The sequence below is a fragment of the Pipra filicauda genome, unplaced genomic scaffold, assembly GCF_003945595.2.
Source record: "Pipra filicauda isolate LSUMZ 115617 unplaced genomic scaffold, ASM394559v2 scaffold21_size4447388_pilon, whole genome shotgun sequence".
NCBI lineage: Eukaryota > Metazoa > Chordata > Aves > Passeriformes > Pipridae > Pipra > Pipra filicauda.
Window position 1 is genome coordinate 2,212,810 of NW_024104332.1, and position 20,745 is coordinate 2,233,554.

The 20,745-nt window shown below is 39.2% G+C and overlaps 1 protein-coding gene across 8 annotated transcripts in view; it reads left to right on the forward strand.

Moving 5' to 3' along the window:
• KANSL1L (KAT8 regulatory NSL complex subunit 1 like) overlaps positions 1-20,745 on the forward strand; it is a 59,528-nt gene that overhangs the window by 17,538 nt on the left and 21,245 nt on the right. For 7 of the 8 annotated variants that reach the window (XR_003546507.2, XM_039381347.1, XM_027751959.2 and 4 more), the window contains exons 3-6: positions 4,040-4,181; positions 7,879-8,076; positions 10,814-10,935; positions 15,171-15,372. Coding sequence is in view for 7 of the 8 variants with exons in the window: in XM_039381347.1 (XP_039237281.1) it covers positions 4,040-4,181; positions 7,879-8,076; positions 10,814-10,935; positions 15,171-15,372 (664 nt within the window). In the remaining variant the exon portion in view is untranslated. The remainder of the gene's footprint in view (positions 1-4,039; positions 4,182-7,878; positions 8,077-10,813; positions 10,936-15,170; positions 15,373-20,745) is intronic. The other variant, XM_039381346.1, reaches the window with a different exon arrangement.

Consider the following 20,745-nt stretch of genomic DNA (forward strand, 5'->3'; position numbering starts at 1 on the left):
TTGCAGAATTTTGGAATTGGAGACTTTTTTTTCCCACCCACACTACGTAGGTGCCTCAGTCTCCGGCTTGTTCATGTTTAAGAATGTTGTAACTTGAAAATGTTGGTGTTCTTTGAAACCTTTTGGAAGGAGACTATGTTTTGGGTTGGCAAACGTAGTTTTTGGAGTTTTGATGTGGGTCTGTTGCAAGCACACTCTTTTCCTGTTCAGCAGGAAGCATCCTGTCATTGTCTGTGCAGACGTGTGTCACGTTAGGGCATGTTACTTGTTCACGCTGGGAGTTACAAGGCTGAAAGGCCTTAGTTTCCTTTTAATTTTCAGGATATAAGATACTTGTGGAGAATCTTGCTGTGGGCACTCCAGAGTACTCTTTCCTGTGCTCACCATACCTATTTGAGTCAACCGTGCTGGATACTTACCATCAATCCCAGGTTCTCTGGGTTTTTTTGCATTTTAAACACCACTGTGTTTCTCCTTCATCACTTATGAACTGTTTTCAGGCTTATTGTCTGTTCTCTTCCAATTCTAATAGTCCTGGATGAATGCAGGAGATCATCTGCACATTCAGTCATTCCAAGACCAGTAAGTTTATGTGCAGATTTAATATTCCACTGTGCTACAGTACTGATCAGGAGAAACTTTGTGAGTGTAACATGGTTTGTATCGAGTTGCCAGCGGAAGAATGACTTTGGAATTCCTGTGGATGATGTTTGATGTTAGAGTCGAAAGGGCAGAAACTAAGTAGAGATGCTTTGCAAAAGGAGCACACAGGAAGTGGGACAGACAGAAACTTCTTTATTCTTTTCTCATTCTCAACAGAGAACCAGAGCAGGAGCTTCTACTTCAGCACCTGCTCGGACTTCCTCCTTCAGTAACAGGCCTGGTTATTTTTGTAACTCTTTGTGATTGTTTTTTTGGTTTGGTTTTTTTTTTTTTTTTTCTTCTCTGGATTTGCAGAATTAATGAATTCTCTGGAGCCACCTTGAAACAGCTTTCTTTACTGAGTGAATGTTGAGCTTTACTCTCTAGCATCCCAGGAACAGATTATGGGCCAGTTTTAATGATTTTTTTTTTTATTTACAATAGTAGGTTGTCATTTGTCACTCAAGTGACCATACTACTTTGCATGCAAACAGTTCACTTCAGGAATGTGAGCATAGCTTATAGTGATTTTATCTTCCTCTGAGGAAGCTTTACTAAATAATTTGTAGAGAAATAGACTTAGAAGCAAAAACGGTAAATAAATAGTGCAAGATCAAACGAATATGAGTGACAGGAATGGGAACAGAGTTCAGCCTTGCCTCTTATCCTGTCTGCAAGGCATTAAAACTGGGAAAGGGATCTAGACCTAAACTTGATCCCTTCTCCCTGCCTCTGAATTTGAAATTACTGAGGAGCAACTCTCTAATCCGTGTCACCGTGGAGCTGCCCAAGTCCTCATGCAGGCAATGGCCATGGGGCAGCCTGGGCTGGCAGGAGAGAGAAGCTAAAATTGCTCAGGCCAAGCCTGAGCTTAAAATGTTTGTGCTTAGTTCAGTGGAAACTTTTCCTTAGAGTGGGGTCTAAGGACATTGTTACATGGTGTAATTAAATCCTGTTAGTTATATAGTACAGTTTAAAGCCTTAAGAAATACTTGTATTTTAGAACAAAGCAAAAATGTACGTAAGGTATTTAAGAGTGAATGCAATCAATTAATTCAAGATTTAATATTGTGTTTAAAGAAAAAATGCAAACTCATTTTTTAAATCTAACTGGTGATGTAGCTTTGCAGAGGTTTATTGTTTTATATGTACAACAGTAATATACAGAGGATATAATTTATTTGTCTTAACATTTAACTGTCCTGGTTCTATCAGCTGTGGTTGGGTATTGCTTATGGATTCCCTTATGCCATGGTGATTTCATGCAGTGTAGGGGACATAAGACCAGCTCTGGCCCTTTCCATTCTGCTTCTGGTTTCCCAGCTGTGTACAGGGCACTTTTCTTTTTTTCCTCATTTGCTTTCTGCCTCAGTTTGTTTGAGGGTAGCTCACCTTTCTCCCCAGACTGTTTCATCTGGCTTGGGAGGGAAATGTCATTGCGATTTATTTCCTTTTTCCTGGGCTTTCTTATTACAATGTCCTGATTTGTGGGGTTTCATCGTTCATTTGTTTGTTTGCCTTTTGAGAAAAGAGCAGAAATAAGCACCTCAACCCAACCTGTTGTTTTTTTTTCAGTTATCCTCTTTATTCCTCTTTAACTTTTTTTTTGTTAAAATGATTAACTGAGGGATTTATAACAGCCTCATTAAACAGCTCTTTCTTAGACCTAGCTTTTTGCCAGCCCAGGGTCCTAAGACAAATCCTAGCTGTTCCAGCCACCACACTTGTGTGAATACATTTGATTGAAAACTAGGAATGCAGATTCCCTCCCTTTCCCTGCAAAGTGTATTTTATGAATTCCAGGAGCACATACATGCAGAAGCTGTCAATCCCAGAGAAGTTCTTGTTCAGAAGACCTGATTAAAGCATAAGTCACCAGGACTGTTTTTGCTGATAATAATGGGAAAACAAAGAGAAATAAAAAGGGGTTGTCAGAAAAATAGATATTCACAAGATGACTTCATATGCCTTTTTTTTCCTAGGAGAAAATAGAGTTCTTTGAATTTCTTTTTGATGATAGTCCACATTACTTCCACATAGAATTTGGATTTTGATAGGACATTTCAATGTCCTATCTAAAAGGAAGACATTTTGTATTTTAGAGGTGATGTACTGTCTATTCTTACTATTTATGATAGCTTAAGGAGACTGCAAGTTCTGAAATTTTGAGTCATATTGTGTTTTATAGTCTTTGCCCTGAAAATATTAGGATTCTCACATTTGGCATTTCTTTACTCATGCCAGGACATGTCTGCCATCTTCCCCAGGGTGCTGTATTATCTTTCTTTCATTGTTGAGGTAGTTGACACAAAATTTTGCATGAAACAATTACACTTCTGTGATGTTCCTGCGCCAATTCACTGGCATCTGCTTTTTTTTTTGGTATCTTTTGTGATACTTCAGTGCTCCTCCCTGCCTGGGGAACAGGAGATCATGTATTTTGCCTGTGCAGAACTTACGTACAATGTCATCCAGGATTTAGATCCAGTAGTTTTCCCAATAACTTGAGTAAAAGCCCTTATTTCCCAGAAATTTGATTTTGTTTGTACAGTTCTTTTAGGTACTTGTCAACTTCGGTGGGGAAAAAAACACTAGTCATTTTCTGTAAATTAATAAACTCAGATAATAGTAGGATAGTAGTGGAAGTTGTATGCTAAAATACTGCTTTGTCTTTCTCTTGCTTAAATTTATTGAATATGAAGATTGTTTGTTGAGCGTTACCACTCATTTGTTTAATAGGTAAATTGAGTAATGTTTGCTGATACCAGTGATGAATTCAGCATAATAAAATTAAGCTAATCACAATATCAAGTACCAGGAAGCATATTTTTTGTGTTACAAAATACACCTATTTTAATCAACAGTAATAGTGACCTGACTATACTAAACTGACACAGCTGTATTTATAAAAAAGCTTGAATAAAAGAAATCTAAACTACTTAGTTGGATTTTTTGGGCAGTGACCTGATATCTAGCTGGTCATTGCTAGATGGTGTTTTATTAGATTCCAGTTGTTAGCAAACAGTGTTTGTGAAAGCTTGTGGGAGGGAGTGTGGTGTAAGAGTTTGGATTCTTGCTGATGGAATTACTGGAATTCCTTACACATCTGTATTCAGCCTTAACTGATACAGTTTGGTAGTTTATCCAGCTCTGAGTTTTATAATCCTGAGCAGAAAACTAGCTTAGTCTGGGAGTAGCCAATGAACATGAATTCTACTGGTTTGGGCAAGTTCTGTTGCTACAGGAATAAGCTGATGTGAAACTGGATGGGTATAGTCAGATATTTTCTGAAAGCAACTGAGATGCTTGCAACATGAGGCAGAGCAGCTGTCAAAAATGTTCTTGTGCAAATGTGGTTATCTTTATTTTTGGACTAACCAGCATTTTGTCTTCACAGCAGCTATACTTCTGAATGGAAGTGGCTTGCAGACAGAGCTAGAATTGGCAGCCGTTGGACGTGGCTTCAAGCCCAGATTTCAGAACTAGAATACAAAATCCAACAACTAACTGACCTTCACAGGCAGATACGTGCCACCAAGGTATTGTCTGTAAGCTCATAAATGGGCATTTCAAATCATCTTTTGATCATTTTTTTGTAGTATTTATTTCTTTGGTTCCTTCTTGTGGTTTGTTTTGCCCTCGACTTCTTGTGTCTGTGCAGGCTATTGCATGCAAAGTTAATGGGAAAGACATCAGGAGCTAGAAAGTGTTGTACCCTAAAGGCACTCGTATGGGACTGGGACTTGGGAACTTGCACCTTCCTGTTTAAGAGAGTTAGTGACTTGTGGCTTTCAGGGGCCCAGCACAAAGTACTCATTTATCACACTAGTTTTTCCCCCTGCAGAAGAGGCGAGATTTGGTTTTCAGGTGTTACGGCTGGTTATTCATTTTTGTGTTGTGGGCTTTCCAGGGTGGGTTTTTTGTTACTTGCAGTGCATGTTTATTCTGAGGATTAGCTAGTTAATGTTTGTACAGCATTTTGAACAGGTCAAGGATTAATTATTACTAAAATTCCAATGTGTGTAACTCATGTACTAGTTTTTGTAAGTCAAACTGGCTAGACAGTGGGAAAGTGACATTCCTAAAACATTAGTAATCTAGCTATCTATTTAATGGGTTCCTCAGGTCATTCTCATGTACAAGAAACCAAACCTGTGATAATTCTGGTGATGTGATAGTGAGGGGTTTTAGAAGAGAGTGCTTTAACTCGCCATTGATGAGCCTCGTGTAGGTTGTCTGGTCTGTGTTGGGGTGAGATAAGCACAGATTGAGAGTAGCCAGAAGATGCTTCAGACTTGGTGTGGCTAAACATGAGACTGAAAAGGAGTTTAAAAGCAGAGGTAAATCGCCCCAGAGATCAATTCCCTCTGAACACATAAAGAAAAATTATTCCCTCTTCTCCTTTCACCCTCAAAGCCTTTCTTTTCATATCCAACTTTTCCCCAGTCAGATTTTTCTTTACCAAAGAATTGGAAAGCCTTTGTTGGACGGTGTGTGCCCACAGAACTGAAAGGAGATTCTGTACTTTGGTAAAGGGTGAGAATGCCCATGTTTTAGTGTAGCCCTAAATACCAGAAACATGCACACTCTTACACCCAAAAGCTGTCAGCCTTTAGGATGTCATAGATCTGATGAGATACAGGCAATGGAGAAATAAATATCAGAGGAATAAGAGGAAGAACATTCTTTTAGTCAAGCATTTTCTTAACATTAGGTGGTACGTTGGCTTGGAGCCTAGTCATCCTCCTGGGGGAGATTTTTAGGAACATTCCTTTTTGCAAATTTCATGCCCCTTTTACCAGCTGTGATATTCAGTGTTTGGCATTGTGTCCCATAATGAAAGAAGGCACCTATTTTCTTCAGATGGGACTTTTTCATGTACATGTTTACAATACACCAATGCAGCAGCTAGAGAAGGACAAGTGGGCTGATAGAAGAGCTCTTTGTTTTCCTTTAGTGGCTGCAAAGGAGTTACAGAATATCATTAGAATTTGTACGCTGTGTTTAATGGTTTCAGAGTGTTTTTCATGTGCTTTGAGTGGAAAAAAATGTGATTCAGAGCCAGTGAACAATGATTTCAAGCAAAATGCCACTCCTGGAACACTATAACGCAATAGGAAGGGAGATGAGTAAATTGTGGGCTGTTTCCTGGCCTACTACGTTGTGTTTTCTCCATCTCTACACACACAGAAGTAGCAGCCCTGGATCTTTGTGTCCTTATATCTGCAAAACAGTTCCATTTGGGAGGAAGGGCAGTCATTGCCAAAGCCTGCTGGTTGTAACCCACTTAACTTATAATTCCCATATAGTCCATATTAGTCTTGTAATTCTTTACTCTTCCTCTTCTGTGCCTATTCCGTCTCTCCCTTTCCATACAGTCTGTCATTTTTCCTCTTCCTTTTTGGCTTTCCTCTTTCCTTGCTTGGTAAACAGGTTTCTGCAACTTCAAAAAATAAAATTCCAGTGGAAGCATATGTGTGTGTGTGCGTCCCTCTTTTCACCACTTTTCATGTGTGTCTTCCTGTTCCTCTGACCTCAGAATTTGGGTTTTAGACTTTCTAGACTCTCTGTGGTCATGACCTATCATTGTTTTACTAAAAAGACCTAAAGATTCTAAATTCTAACGGAGTCTAAAGCTATTAAGGTACCTTGTCCTCCTGTTGTGGCAAACAAAAATTAGATCTCTACTTGAATTTCCTTGAACACACTACCCATAGTATAATTCTGTCTGGATTTCTGTCCATCTGCTGGAAATGGAAAACCACCTGTGTGGAAAATCTGGCATTGATTTGATGGACATTCAGAATCTCTGTGCCCCTTTTGGATGTTAAAGCAAGTTTTCAATCACTTTTGTTTGTTTTTAGAGAATATCTTTGTTTGAGGCTTTGAATTCATAACACAAACAAGGGAATGAGTTAGAGACATGGTGAGAACAGGACAATTTCATGTTTTCTCCTGGTCTTCCCTTTGAAGTTTCTTTGAGATTTGCTTTCATGTTTTAAGGCAAGTGGCTGCTGAAGCAGGAGTCAAAGTCTGAGCAGAGCTACAGGATCCTTAGTTTTCCACAGCCACAACTTAGGTGAAGTCTGTCTTGCTTAAAGAAATAATAATAGGCTTCCTTTTGTTTACATTATGACAGTTTTCCTTGTTCCTTGGGTTTAGTGGAATATTCTTATTAGAAAGACAAATTTGAGGCTATGTAATTGAATGGTCCCATTCCTTCAATATCTGCTTGATATTTGAGTAACAGTACTTTAAAGCAAGTACTTTCTTTCTCTTGGGAAAAAGAGAGGTTTGATAGCCTTTTCTGAGTAATAAATTTATTTACTTAATATAATGGCAAATTAAGGGACTATTTGAGGACTGGGTTTGACTGTTGTTACAAAGTTATTTTTGCTTGTATGTTGTCTAACATTTTAAATTTTTAAAACAAACCAACTGAAACATTATCTAGGATTGTACTTGACACTTCTATTTTTCTACTCTGCCATGTGGAAAACTCAGTAGGGGTGTTATTTTCCTAGTTCCATTTCTGAATCTCCATTATTTCCTTACAAAGTAAAGTTATATTTATTTTGTTAGGTGGCATTCTAGATGTTACACCATGTCTGATACCACATTTGTGCAGATGGTCTTGAAAAATAATGAGATTGGTAGAACGTTTAGGATAGTTACCTCTAATTATGAAACTCTCAAAAATCTCACCTTAAAGAAAATTATTAAATTGTAAAAGGCTTTTGTTTTGAATGGTATAATCTCCACTACATAAAAAATAACTGCCTTGATGTTTTACTTAGAACATGGATAGGAATAAGAGAAATAGAGCACTTTAAAATACCTCTGCAAAATTTATTGACTGTGAAGAGTAAAACCAACTTCAGATCAAAGGGAGGTTGTTTCTTACAGAGAAGCTATCTTAAATCAGTGACAAAGGATCATATAATACTCTAATAAGTATGAATTTCTGATTTGAATTTTGGCACAGATGTTTAAACAGTGGTATAACACTGGAGTGATTGCTTCTATAAGGAATAGCAAAAGTGATACAGCTTTTCATTAAGGAAAATGCCTACTATTTCTATATTTTAGCTGTTAAACGTTTTTAAAATCTAGTTTAAGTGTTCCAAAGTCATTGGGAGGATTTAAGAGGGACGTGCCAGGTTTGACTGCCCCTTAAAAGTGATTTAGGAAGGTTAATCCGTTGTCAACCAACTGTGTTCAATTGCTGTTGTCTAGGGGATGGTGATCTTAGAAGAATTCCCATTTCCAAAAGACATTCTGAAGAAGCAAATACAATTGACAGACCAAGAAGCTTTATTAAACGCCACAGGGAATTCGCAAGCTGCCGTTGAGAGACAGGATTCTTTGCCGGAGCATGACTTTGAAATGTCACCCAGCAGTCCTACTCTGCTTTTACGAAACATAGAAAAACAGGTAAAGTAAAACAGAATTGAACGGTCAGTGGAGCCGAATGATTGACTTCAGAAATAGGGCAGGTTCCATGGTGATGGCTTCCAAAAGGGAAGATATTCTGCAGTCCTGAGAGGGGGTGCTGATGAATCGAAGGGCTTAAATAACTACATTGTACACCAGATTTACAAATTAGCCTTTTATTTCTGACGTATCTGTGTCGCCGCTTTGTTTCCATTCAAGCGGCCACATAACAACTCCAGGAGCCATCCACAAACCTGCCTCTGCTTTGTAGTTAGGGTCAGTGTAGAGTTGCCACAGGTTGTTTCAGGATATACACAGCTGACAGTGGAGATACATTGCACTTGAAATAAAAAAAAACCCAGCAGAATGTGGTTGTTGATCTGCCTCCTCAAGCATCATGGGAATCAGGTTCCAAGCTGAGGAATTCCAGGTACTTAACAGGCATAGCGGAGGCGTAGTTGTGAGGGGAGTTCTGCTTCGTTGTTTTTAAAAGCTTCCAAGGTTAATTCCAGGGAATATGATGTAGACTCCAGCAGGGTTTTCTTTTGCTTGAAAGTACATAAAGAACATGATAGGATCACATTGCTGAAGGAGGTACAGGAAATTTGTTTTCAGAATGAACGTATGCAGTTTGTGTAAAGCAAACATGACAAAGCCACTGTGGGGCATCAATATGTTGCTCTTCTGCTCCACATAAATTCCTTGTCATCCACATGTTTTTTTCAATGGGATAAAAGTAGCTTTAGGTACTAGTGAATCTCTGTGCCAATTTTTCTTATTTGATAATCATACTTTCTTGCTTCTAAAATGCTTCCCCTGTTTGATAGATTTTATCCACCACAGGCAGGAGTGGGGAAGCAATGAAACAGGAAATTTATATGCTCAGTGCCAGCAATTGCATAAGGTAAACCAAAGAGCATTTTTAGAAAGTGGTAAATTGCCCCTTTTTAAGTGGTTGCTTGGGGAATTAAACACACTTTTCAGTAAGGCATTTGACAATTCAAGTCGTAGTGATGTGTTTCCTGGTCCCCAGGTAGCCACAAACTTGGTCCAAGACCTTTGATGATCTGAAAATTACTTGGAATTAAAGCTGTTTTTCATTTAACGCATGTCACAGATCACATCGGATTTTTTCCCTTTACACCACAGAAGGCTCTGGGGTTTGATTTCCTTTTTGACCACCAGTTCTGTAAATCAGCCTTAAATCTGAGGGTCTGAGTTTCTTCTTGTTCAGTATTAGGAGCAGCAATGCTGTAGGCTGAAGTACATCCACAGATATTCCCACAGGATTCTTCAGTCTGTTGTTAAGATATTTCTGTGTTAAAAATAATTTTACTTGTGACCAAAAAAAACCCTCGTATAGAATGGAAGTGACTGAGGCTGGAAATTTTTATTATACTGTTTTCAAGTCCTTTTCAGAGCTTTCCAAGTTTTTTAAAAACATGTATGTTTTTCCTTGTGTTTTGGAAGTCTGCCATTGTTTTTGTGCTTTTATATGTCATAGAGACTTTTCTCCTTACAGATTGAATTTTGTTGAGATTTTTAAATCAATCTGCTAAATATTTTACTGGCATCTCGTTTGCTTTGTCCAGACCTTTTGTAATTGACTTGCTGTTTCTGTGCTTCAATATCCATCCCTGAGTATTTTATTCTGATGTGAAATTTTCACCTGATCGCATCATTTGAACGTGAACAGAAAATATGTGAGTTGTAATAAAACGGAAAAAAAGTTTTTCTTCCCCTTTCTGCAGAAATGTAAAATGTAAATGTAAAATGAAAATGTGAGGAAGGCTTACTGGGTAACCTTTAGCAATACATGTTTTAAACATTCTTAGTTCTGAATGAAAATCCAACAAAGTAATGTAAAAGTTTTTTTAAGAAAGAAGTATGCAATTTCAGATACATTTAATTTATGTTTAGTATGCAAAACACGGTTTCCTCTAAGAAAACTATGTTTTTTGTCTGCCTTTAAGGTCTGACTTCTAAAACAAAAACATCATTGCAAAATGTTATCTGGGGTCAGTCCACAATTCATTGCTTTGCAAACAGTAGCTCTTAGTCTTAACAAGTTGGCTGCATTTGTTTTGGGGCAGTTCTGAAAGTCCGGGTCTTGATGTTTTTGGGGGTCTTCTTGTTGCTATTTTTGAGGATACCAGAATATTTTATTAATTTTATCTGTGGTTATAATAGTCCTTCTGTAGTTACACTCCCTTTGTAAAAACACCTTTGTCAAAGTACAGTGAGCAATGAAGAGGATTCTTTTAAGAAGAAAAATACTTTGAGTGAACAAAATGTACAATGAATAGACAGTTGACCTTGTTTCCCCCCTGGTGAAATGCTTGTCAGATGGCCAGTTACCAGCTCTGGCTGCAGCTGTTGTAACATCAGCTGTGCAGTGTTCTGGTTTCTTTTTCCCTTTAACAAACCTTTGGTTTCAATAGTAAGATTGCTAATGTGTTTTGTGTGCTACTTACTCAAATGTATAAACAATGTCTTTGGCAGGTTGTTCAGGGTTACGTTGGTGTTATCCTGGTTTTTCTGGTGTAGTTGAACATAATAATTGTGAAAGAAAAACCATGCAACAGTTGATTATTCACAAGAAGAAACTAAATGTGATTATTCCATGATGTATATGACTGGAATCCTGTGCAGGAAAACAACAAAACCCCAGGACCTTTGAGCTGTTGAGTCTGGATAAAAGTCTGACTACATTTTTTTTAAAATTTTTTTTTTCCAGAGTGCACAACTGAGTGAAATCATCAGCAGCCTAATCGCTCCACTCAATCTGTCTCCAGCTTCTTCATCTCTTTCCTCCAAGATCTGCAGGCACAGACAGCTGGTCAATGGCATCTCCTTCAGGTAGGTGACAGTGTAATTCTCTTTTTTTTTTTTGAGAATAACCTTTGGTAAAGTTATGTAGATGGAACTAAAAATCATTACAGTATTAAATCAGGAAAAGAGAGCTGCTTTCTGTAAGCTTCAAGAGAAGTCAAGTCTTGTTTGTAAGTTTGAAAGTAGTAGTTTTTTGTGTTGTTCTTTGAGACATCATAAAAGTATGCAGCCACTGTAAATGCAGCCACTGGGAAGATGAATGTATCTGTGAAGTAATGAAAGAGTACAGCAACACACTGCTTGTGATTGTTTGAGACTTAATGCCTTCTGTCATAGCGAGTACAGCTTTATTTCTGGAAAAGTGACAAACTAGATTAGGAGAGTACATAAGCAATGTCACCTGTGTCCCAGCATGGGTCAGTGTCAGGGTGGCAAGTGCCATTAATTTTAAGCACATCGGTCTTCAATAAAAGGCCAAATTTGTCTTTGCCACCTACATTTTCAGGAATCTGGAGATACTATTTTCCATTTGAGGTCTTTTGTTCTGAATAGACATACCTTCCAGGATGACTGTAGCTTGAAATTAATATTGTAGAAGAATGTTTCTCAGTAGTAGTCCATCTTTTACTCAAAGTAATTCCATCCTTTATTCAGAGATTTTAAGTACAGTACAAGCTGTAATAAGTATTAGTCTCAAAACAGCTTTAAGGTGATTGACTACGGTTCTATCTTAAAAAAGACTTGGGTACGCTGGATATTTTTCCTGATACTGGTAATGTGATTTTTGAGGATGGAGGGGTTGCTGGTATTCACAGGTCTTAATTAAGATCAGGTGGATGAAGAAACTGTTCCCAGCTCGAGCTGTGGTGTTTATGGCAGAGTGTGCAGCACAATGTAATTCCCTGACTCCCGGCTCCAAGGAGAGCTGGCCACACCATCTGTGTCAGCAGCTTTGCTGCAGAGGCTGTAGCCTGCTACAAAGGGATTACAATGAGCAGCTTGGATGGGCACCTTCTTTAGCTGCCGTCTGTTCCATAGCAATTTTGTGACTCTGCCCTAAATATAAGGATGAAGGGGTCCTGTCGTGTAATATCCATGCTCCTGATGTATCAGTTGTTTACAGATAATGTGGAGGAAAATCAAAAGATTCCTCAGAGTTTTGAAGTAAAAATAGCCCTGAAATAGGAGTTCCTAATAGAGATGAGTATGTGAAAGAAGAGAGTAATTTAGTCTGTGTCTTCAATCTGTGACTTTTTCATGAGACAGCTGAGGAATAGTTCCTTTTAATAATGTTTCTAGAAGCGTATGAAGTTGACTTCTTGATGAGAGACTCTAATGATGTCACTTCAAGCCAATTCTCTTCTGATTTATTAGGCACTGTCCAAAATCAGTCTTCTTTCCACTTCATAAGTAACACAGTTGTTTGCTCATGGACCACTCTCTCTAAGGTTGGTTGTTTTCTACTCATGACCTATAAAAAGCCCAGAGAATGTTAGGACTTGGAAGATTTTCTCAGTGCTGTAGCTCTGAACTGGAATTTGACGAGTTAGCTGTTGGAAGGGGATCTGAGAGACTTGAGAGCTTTCTGGATGAGCTAAATGGGTAATTTTAACTTTTCAATGCTTATGAAGTGTTTAGAAATCTACAAATAAATACTGTTCATTAAAGATGGTAATTAAACGTGATACAGGGTGGTTAGCATGAGAATCTTGCAGGGAAATTCGCTCCCTCCTACTTCTTGGGGGTTTTTTGAATGTGTTTCAAATTTTTTGAGGTATTTTATTGTAATAGCTTTATGTTCAATCAATGGAGACAATTAAAAGCTGCAGTTGACTTAATTCTTGGCTGCATCTCCCTTTGCTTTTTTTAGAGCTCACTCTCACTGTATTCAGTACTTCAGAAAGTAGAAATCAAAATCAAATGGAAAGGGTTTATTTTTTTTTTTTATTTTGAGGGGGGAAAGAATGGATGAAAGCGATTTTTATTGAAGTAAAGTCTTGAAATTAGTTGTAGGCTGTTGATGTGAAAAACACAGTAGTGCATGTTTCAAGTAGGTCTAAGCATGAAGTTCTTTGGGGTTGGTAATCATGGGGTTTGGACTGTTCCCAGTGGAAGTGGAGGTGTGTGTACATTTCCTGGTTGACTGAATGTGGGTAACCTTGAATTGCCATTGGTCAATGTTTAATTACATCAGTGCCTTCATTTCTCTATGTAGCTTTTCTTTGCTCAATTGAATCTAAGTGCCAAGATTAGCCAGATGCATTGCATGAAGGTAGATGCTCATAGAAGCAGTTTCCTAAGCTAGTGATAGCCACTTTGTTATGAGGGGAGAGGAAGGAAAAAGTTCATTACTTCAGTGCAAACAGTGCCTGTCTGGTGTCTTTGCATGCAGGCGTGCGCCTGGGAGTGAGGTCAAGAGCCAGAAAGGCTAACATGTGAGCTCTGAAGGGAGTGTTCCCAGAAATTTCATGACTTTCTCAGTTGGCAGTGCTCTACTGTGGAATCACATTTTGAAAACCACCAAAACTAAGATCAAACTAAATGGGCAACTCAAACCTTGATTGGGAAGCCTGTTTACACAGGTGACAGGAAAACCACACTGCTCTTGACTGGAGCTCCAGGCCATGGAGCTGAGATCTCTGCTCTGAAAATGGAGCTGTGCATTGCTGCAAGGCACAGGAGCGTTTGTAGAGCAGTTGGCAGAGACTGCAGAGACTTGGGCACACCATCAGAAAAAAGACAGGAATCACAGAAGTTTGAGGAGCCAGACTGAGGAACTTTTTGTTCTAATTTACCTGTCCAAGTTGTCTCTCATGTGAAAGTCTAGAAGTTGGGCTTGGGACCATCTGACTACAAGGTGGATAATTAAAAAATGTTTTTGAGAATTCAGAGAAAGTATTTTAAGAAATCTATTGCATGGACTGTAAACCTTGTATTTCTTAAGCTGTAAAAATGCAGTGTTCACATTAAGAATGTCATGCTTCAGTATTTTGCTCTTTTTCTTGGCACTTACTGATACGTTCCTTTAAATACTTTGTACCGTTCCTCTGTTAATTAGCACATTTTTTTCATGAGTCTGTGTTGCTTATTAGATTGTTCTGATGTGTCAGAAGGACAGCTCAAATTCAAGCCCATAAAGCCTTGTTGCCACACCAGCACAGCACGGGATGGTGCTTAATCACACTTCCATAATAAGCCCTTCTGTTTAATAAAAATGTACTGTTAGAAGAGTACCATTTGTCAAAAAAGATGTGTAAGTGGCCTTGTAATTAATTACTTTTCATGTTTTGTTGTGTTACAGTTCTACTAATAAAACTGTGACTTGTCATAAGACAGAATAATAATTTGTGCAGATAGATAACCTGTCATGAACCAAGGCCAAAATATCTTTTATACTTGCACTGCTCGGGCAGTTTAGAGTTGTTATCAAATTTCTAGGTTTTGTAACAATAAATGCACACTTGAGTGCTTTTTGCAGCAAGCCTTCAACTTTGCAGGCAGGTGTTCCTACAGCAACACAATGAATTCAGGAATACCTATAACAGGGAAGTCCAGTCTTCCCCTACCCAATTGGGGGAGTGTTTTGAATTCTTGCCTTGTGGAACAGTTATGTGTTTTGGTGAGCAGACTGGCTGTAGATTGGTGAGAGTGGTCTGAGGTTGTTCCTCATATCAGTGAAAGGTTTTCTATTGCTCTTGGCCACGTCTTTGCACTTGACTTTGACTCCACACAGAGTGTGTAGAGTTTCTAATTTTGATACAAGTGCTTTACAGTGAGTTTCAGCCCCTATGCTGAATGGTCACTGGTTTGTAAAGCTTTGCTTAGGTTTCAGTTCTTGACCAAAACTAAAAAATCTTGAAAGTATTAGGGCAGGACTCTAGGTCTCCTGTCTTGAGTGGAATGTCAGTTTGAAGGGAAATATTAATTGTAACTTAAAACTCATAGATGTTAAAAGTGTTAGAGAGTTCTTGAATTTGGAAAAACCAAACCCCACTATATGCTTGAGGGCTTCATTTTGACATTTGTTTCCATGAGCAGAAAGGTGAGCAAGAAAAATAAACTTCCTTTCCTGACCATAGAATTCATCAACAAACAAAACACATACACTGTTTCATGAAACACTGTGCTAAAACATTTTAGTGCTTATAAAATTTCTTAGAATTAGATAGCTAATGCTAATCAGTGTGTGAAGTCTTGGCCTCTGCATGTGGAACACATTTAACTTTTTATATTTCTTCCCCCCGTTAATCATGAAATTGCAGAGCTTCAGACAACAGAGAGGTATCCTCTTCGAGCAGCTGGTTGCTTGATCATCAGCACATCAAGAAAAGAAGAAGAGACAGGACAAGACTAAGATCTGTCTCTGTAACTAATGTGAGCACATCTGCCCGTACAAGGCCGCTTCATAGTTTCCAGAAGAGGAAACTCTACAGAATGCACAGTGCCTGTCACTGGAATCAGCAGGTAGGCCTCTCTCTGTAGGAGGGAAAACCAGAGTCCAGCTGCTGGAGCCTGCATGTGTCTTGTCTGGTATGCCAGAAGAATAAGTGCACGCTGTGCTGGTTATTGGTTGTGTCCAGGGGCCGAATAGTTAGTGTGTGAGGCAGGAGTAACTGGGTGTGTCAGCAGGAGCTCAGAGTTAATGAGTTGAACGTAAAAATTAAAGATCACTCAGAGTTCTGTTTATCAAATAAGTTTGTTGTATGGCTATCTTTAAAGCTCTTGTACAGTCTAGGAGACAGCTCGAGAGGTTCCCTGGGAGGCCTGACTGCTGAGGAGACATGCTACAGTGTAAATCAGCTGCCCACTTGTTTTCAGAATATTTGTTTTAGCTACGAGAAAGTTTACACAGCTGGTGGCACATTATTTTCTAGGAAATTGAATTGCAATATCTTAATCTTGTTTCTGTTTTTGCTGTTTCTATTTAGTCATATTGCCTTTTTCATGACACACTAAAAAAAAAAAATGCTTTAAAACTCTTAAAATTTTCTGCATTACAGAGGACTTAATATTTTAAAATGGAGAAAACCAAACTGTTTGTTGTGCAGGACAAGGCTATCTGTTTGCATCTGATATTAATAGCATATTTCTGGTAAGAATACATAATGAGTTTAGCTGTGGTGCTTAAAGCAATGCTCTAATTTGGGAGCAGAGACAGTACGAACTCATTCTTTAGAGCAGTACTAATCCCAAATGGTCTTAATTTCTTGGTTTTACTTTGCCTTTTAAAAGTGTGTTACATCTCCATGTCTCCTCGACTAACTGCCTAGGATTTACTAAGTGTGCCAGTGGTCTGGGGAGAAATTTCCCTTGCAAGGATGTTTTGTGCTGATTCAGCATTCTCTGCAAAACTGCAGACGTGTCCTAGTTTTAGCAAGATATTTTATTGAAAAACTGTCCGATTTCTTATTAGCTTGAGTTCCCACCTTCCTGGCAGTGGGGCTTAATGACTTGGCAGCTTGCCCTGGAGGTTTTGGTAGGGGAGTTGGGGGTAGAGTTGAGAGCTCTACCTCCTCCTAGATACCTAAGCTTTTCATCTTCCTTGTATTAAACAAGGAGTCTGTGGCTGACTTGGACTTTATTGTTTCCCATTCAATCCAATCCGTGTCCTGTTACAGATATTGGAGACCTCATGCCTGAGTGATGCCTCCAATTCCACAAGTGCTTCTGGCAGCTATGGAGATGGATCCTTAGCCAGAGACTCCAGGACTTTCCCTTCCTTCTACTTAAACATGAGGAGTTTTCGCTCTAGATGCAGTTTCTAAACTATCAGTTCTTCTAAACTGTTTTAAACTATCAGCTTTTCTGGAAGCATGTGTCTTTCAGGCTCATGTATTTCATATTTCTACAAGCACTGCCTATGTCTCTGTGTTTTGAGAACTGGGCCAGTGTTAGTGCAGCTCAGAGAATAGCAGTGGAGCCTTGTGGTCAGAAACTTCATTTCTACAGCCCGGCATCAGGAGTTCAAGGCAGAGTTTACATTTTTACCTCCAACCAAGCCACAGAGCTGAGCTGCTCTGCATGCTCAGTAGTTTACCTTGACTTATAGACTAAAAAGATATACTTGCAATTTACCTTTGATTGTAGAATGCAAGCAAACAGTGCATTTTCAGGTTACTATTTAAGATTTCAAATATTGGAAGCAACTGTGTGTCTGCTCCATGCTGTTGACATCTCTGGCCATATACCAACCCAGCTCCAGTGTCTCTGTACCAAAAGTGCAGAGATGTCCCAAAGACAGTGTGGTAAAACACCCCTGTAGGGAATGCTCTTTGTGCTTACTGCAGCTCTCAGCTCAAAACCCTGTATTTAGACTCTGCTTTTCGATGTCCTTTCCATGGGGAAGTTAACCAGGGGGCAATGTGGAGAACTCCACCACAGGCTATAGATAGATGTGCTCCAATTCCTAGAGAAAATAAGAGGTGGTGGCAGCAATCAAACTGTTAGCTTCAGTCTTCATGCCAGTGCCAAACTCATTTCAAGTTTTCAAAATTAAGGTAAAGCAGTGAACAAAGCCTCTTACACAGTTTTGGTTGAAAACAGAGGATCAGAGATTCTACTGGGGAAGTAAGTGATAAAATTAGACTGTGTTTCCAGCACATTCTGACAATCAAATCTAAATGGGTATCGGGGCTTTGAATTACGAGCCATCAGCAGTGTATTGTTTCATTCAATAAATCTTAGCTAACAGGGCCTGTCACTTTGTTAGTCCTGCACTTGCTACACTTGGTTTCCTAGCTGTTGTTGAGATTGCTCAGCCTGTAATGGAAGAGCACTGGCTGTCAGCCCAGGCTGGCTGCTGGATTAGGCAGATGTCCAAGGGTAAAATGGGGAATGGCTTCTGGGATTGATACCTGGTTTTCTCTAAAAATGCATTTATATTCCTAGTAGTAATCTAGCAAATTTCCTCTGGTCTTTCATGGAAAAAAGGATTTACTTCTTAGCAGCATGGAAAATAGTTTGATTTTTAACATAACTTTAGTGTGTCATCTCTAGCAAGTGCCTCTCCTGTATTTCCTCAAGTTTTACATATTTATATAACCCCTGATACCACAATTGGTAGGCAACCCCATTTCTTTAAGGTCAATGGCCTGAAAGCAAGCTGGAGCTATGGAAGGCTTGCTGCCACCTCCCTGCAGCAGATGTGGAGTTAACAGAGACCAGATTGCCAAAGTCATAGGAGAAAACTGAATCTTCTGAAATTTGCAGCTCCAGCTTCTTCATGGTGCCTGGTTCAAAAACCAGCAAGCAGCGCCTGGCAGTGCTGAGGGGCAGTGCTGCTGTGCAGAGTAATTTGAGAAAGACAGTGACTAAAGAATTCTGACCAGAGAATCACAGCAAAATGCAGACTTCCCATGTGAGGGAGATTAAAAAATGTTGGGATAGCTTTGAGGAACTTGGGTCTGGGGGGGGGGGGTTTGTGATATCTGGTTGTACTCTCTGTGCACCTAAATGGCTTTCAGTGTGTTGTCCCTCACATCTCTTCAGATTCATTTGAGAAGCTCATTCTCTCCCCTCACCCCCCAATATCCATGATAGGAAAAGCAGAGTATGAAACTGTGAACTGCTATCCCATCTGTCAGTTCATAAGGTCACTGGGAAGACAGCCACATTTTTTGTCTTATCTACTGCCATGCCCACATACATTTACAATGAGTATGTAGTGACCTATTAGCCTCCTAGTGCCTGTTGAGAGATGCCCTATATTGTCCTCTACTTAGCTGTATTTCTTTTCTGAAGAGGGCTACACCTACTCTGCTTACACAGGGTGGTATCTGAAAGAAAATATAGAATGCTATGAAACTCTAGACGACCTTCCAGACTGACAAGATAGACTGCAAATAAATTAAAACAGGATGCAGGGTGTTTGGTTTATCTGTCACCATCTGATATCCTCAGGAACTTGAAACATCCTTCGGGGCCAAATCTGCTTGTCCCCTAATTCAGATTTACTTAAGTACCACAGATGATCTGTTTTTCTATCTTTCTTCCCTATCTAAATAACTTGGTAAGAGCTTAGGCCATTTCTCAGTTGTGAGTCAGTGCACAAGCCACCCAGAATAATACACATGCACAACAAAAAAATCCATGAAAACCTTGTACAGCTCTAAATGAAGTTAAGAGACAACAGAGCAATGAGATCTGAGTACTGTCAACTTTGGGTCTGTCCATTTCTTTGCAGGGTTGTAGAGCACAGTGGTTTTTTTTTAATCTGAAAATTCTCATTGTATTTGTATCTCCACCTGCTGGAGGAAGACTTGATTGTGTGGGCTGAGGCACATGGAGAAAAACAGAATTCAAATTTGCAAAGATGCCAGCACCCTGAAAGTTGGGAATTGAGATGCAAAAACGTATGTTTTGGATACCACAAGAAAACAGGTGATATAATGTTGCCAGCTCTTGCAGTTGCATATTCCCACATTTTTTTCTCCACAGTCTCAAACGGGAGTTAAGTGAGAGCAGAAGAATATCTGCTTTTGTTTAGTGATTTGGAAAGAAAAAAAGTCATTGCTTCTTCAGAAGGCTCCAAAACAGACAGGAGAAAAGTATTGAAATTCTAGGGTATGCGTTTCTTATTTTAATCTAATTCTTATGCTGGTTCTATGATTTTTGTGTCCAGCAGCATTCCCAGTGCATGCTTGGGGCCAGTGAGGCTTTCTGTAGATGCCACTTGATAAATACATATGGGTCTTTTCCCATTATTAATTTTCAGTTTTTAGGGAAGAGTATGTGTGTATGTATATATATACACACATACTATTATAATTTGTATTCTATCCAGCATGCAGAGCCTTTATCTTACTTTAACAGTGGAAGCTACTTTAACACTGGAAGCTATAAAATAGGTTAAAAGTCACTGAAACCTGAGTGGGAAAAGAAGAAGTTCTCCTGTGCATTCAGGCATTCTGAATGTGTGACAAGACTTTAATGTAGTGGGCAGGAAGGGCACCTCTAGTTTTGTAATACTGGCAGTGGAACTAGATCCATCCTTTGTGAGGTTTGTGGCAGACCAGTCAGCCTGTGAATTCTTTTTTTTCAGAATGAAAAACCTGTGTGCTTTCCACAGTCCTACACCTCTAGCTTATTATGACAGTTCTGTAATGTTTTACTGATCACATCAACTCTTAATTTCTGTGTGGCATTTTTGAAAAGATATCCCTGTGGATTAACATCTTTCCTTCTTTTAGTTAAAGTGATCAAAGATTAAGCATTAGCCTTGATTTTTCAATTGATTTGCTAGTTGAACTAAAGGTCTTTGTTTCGGGATGTAGAGGACAGCGTGCACTTCATACAAAGCAGGTGAAAGTCTCCTATTGGCTTGTAGCAGGATTAAAGAAGCTAAACTCCATGTATATTTAGGAGAGGTGGGTGGTCTCTGAGAATGGTAGAAGCTATAAGTCCTTTTAGGACACTGTCCAAAAATCTGAATTTGAGACAAGCTGGATGCTGAGTAAGTTGTCATTAGTGTTTTATGGAAGTCTCTGTTCTCCACCTGGAAAAGCTGGTTTCTGCCATAGGATCTGCCACTTTATCCTTATTGACAGCTTCAGAGGGACCAGAGGTAGATGAATTCATTTACATCTCAGGGCAGCTTGCTTCCCTGTACCTAACCTGCACAGGAAAGGTCTGTCCTTCTGACATCTGTAGAAACTTCATCTGAAAGGGAGAGTCTGTTGTACAGTGTGCACGTGTCAACACCATCTGTTGTGCACCTTCCCATGTAAGGATGTCTTAGATGCTCTGCCCACCTTCTCTCCCATTACATGTTGATAAGAGAGAAGGTCTTTGAGGCTTTCAGATTAACCTTTCACTGCCCATGTGTTGTGTGTTGCCCCA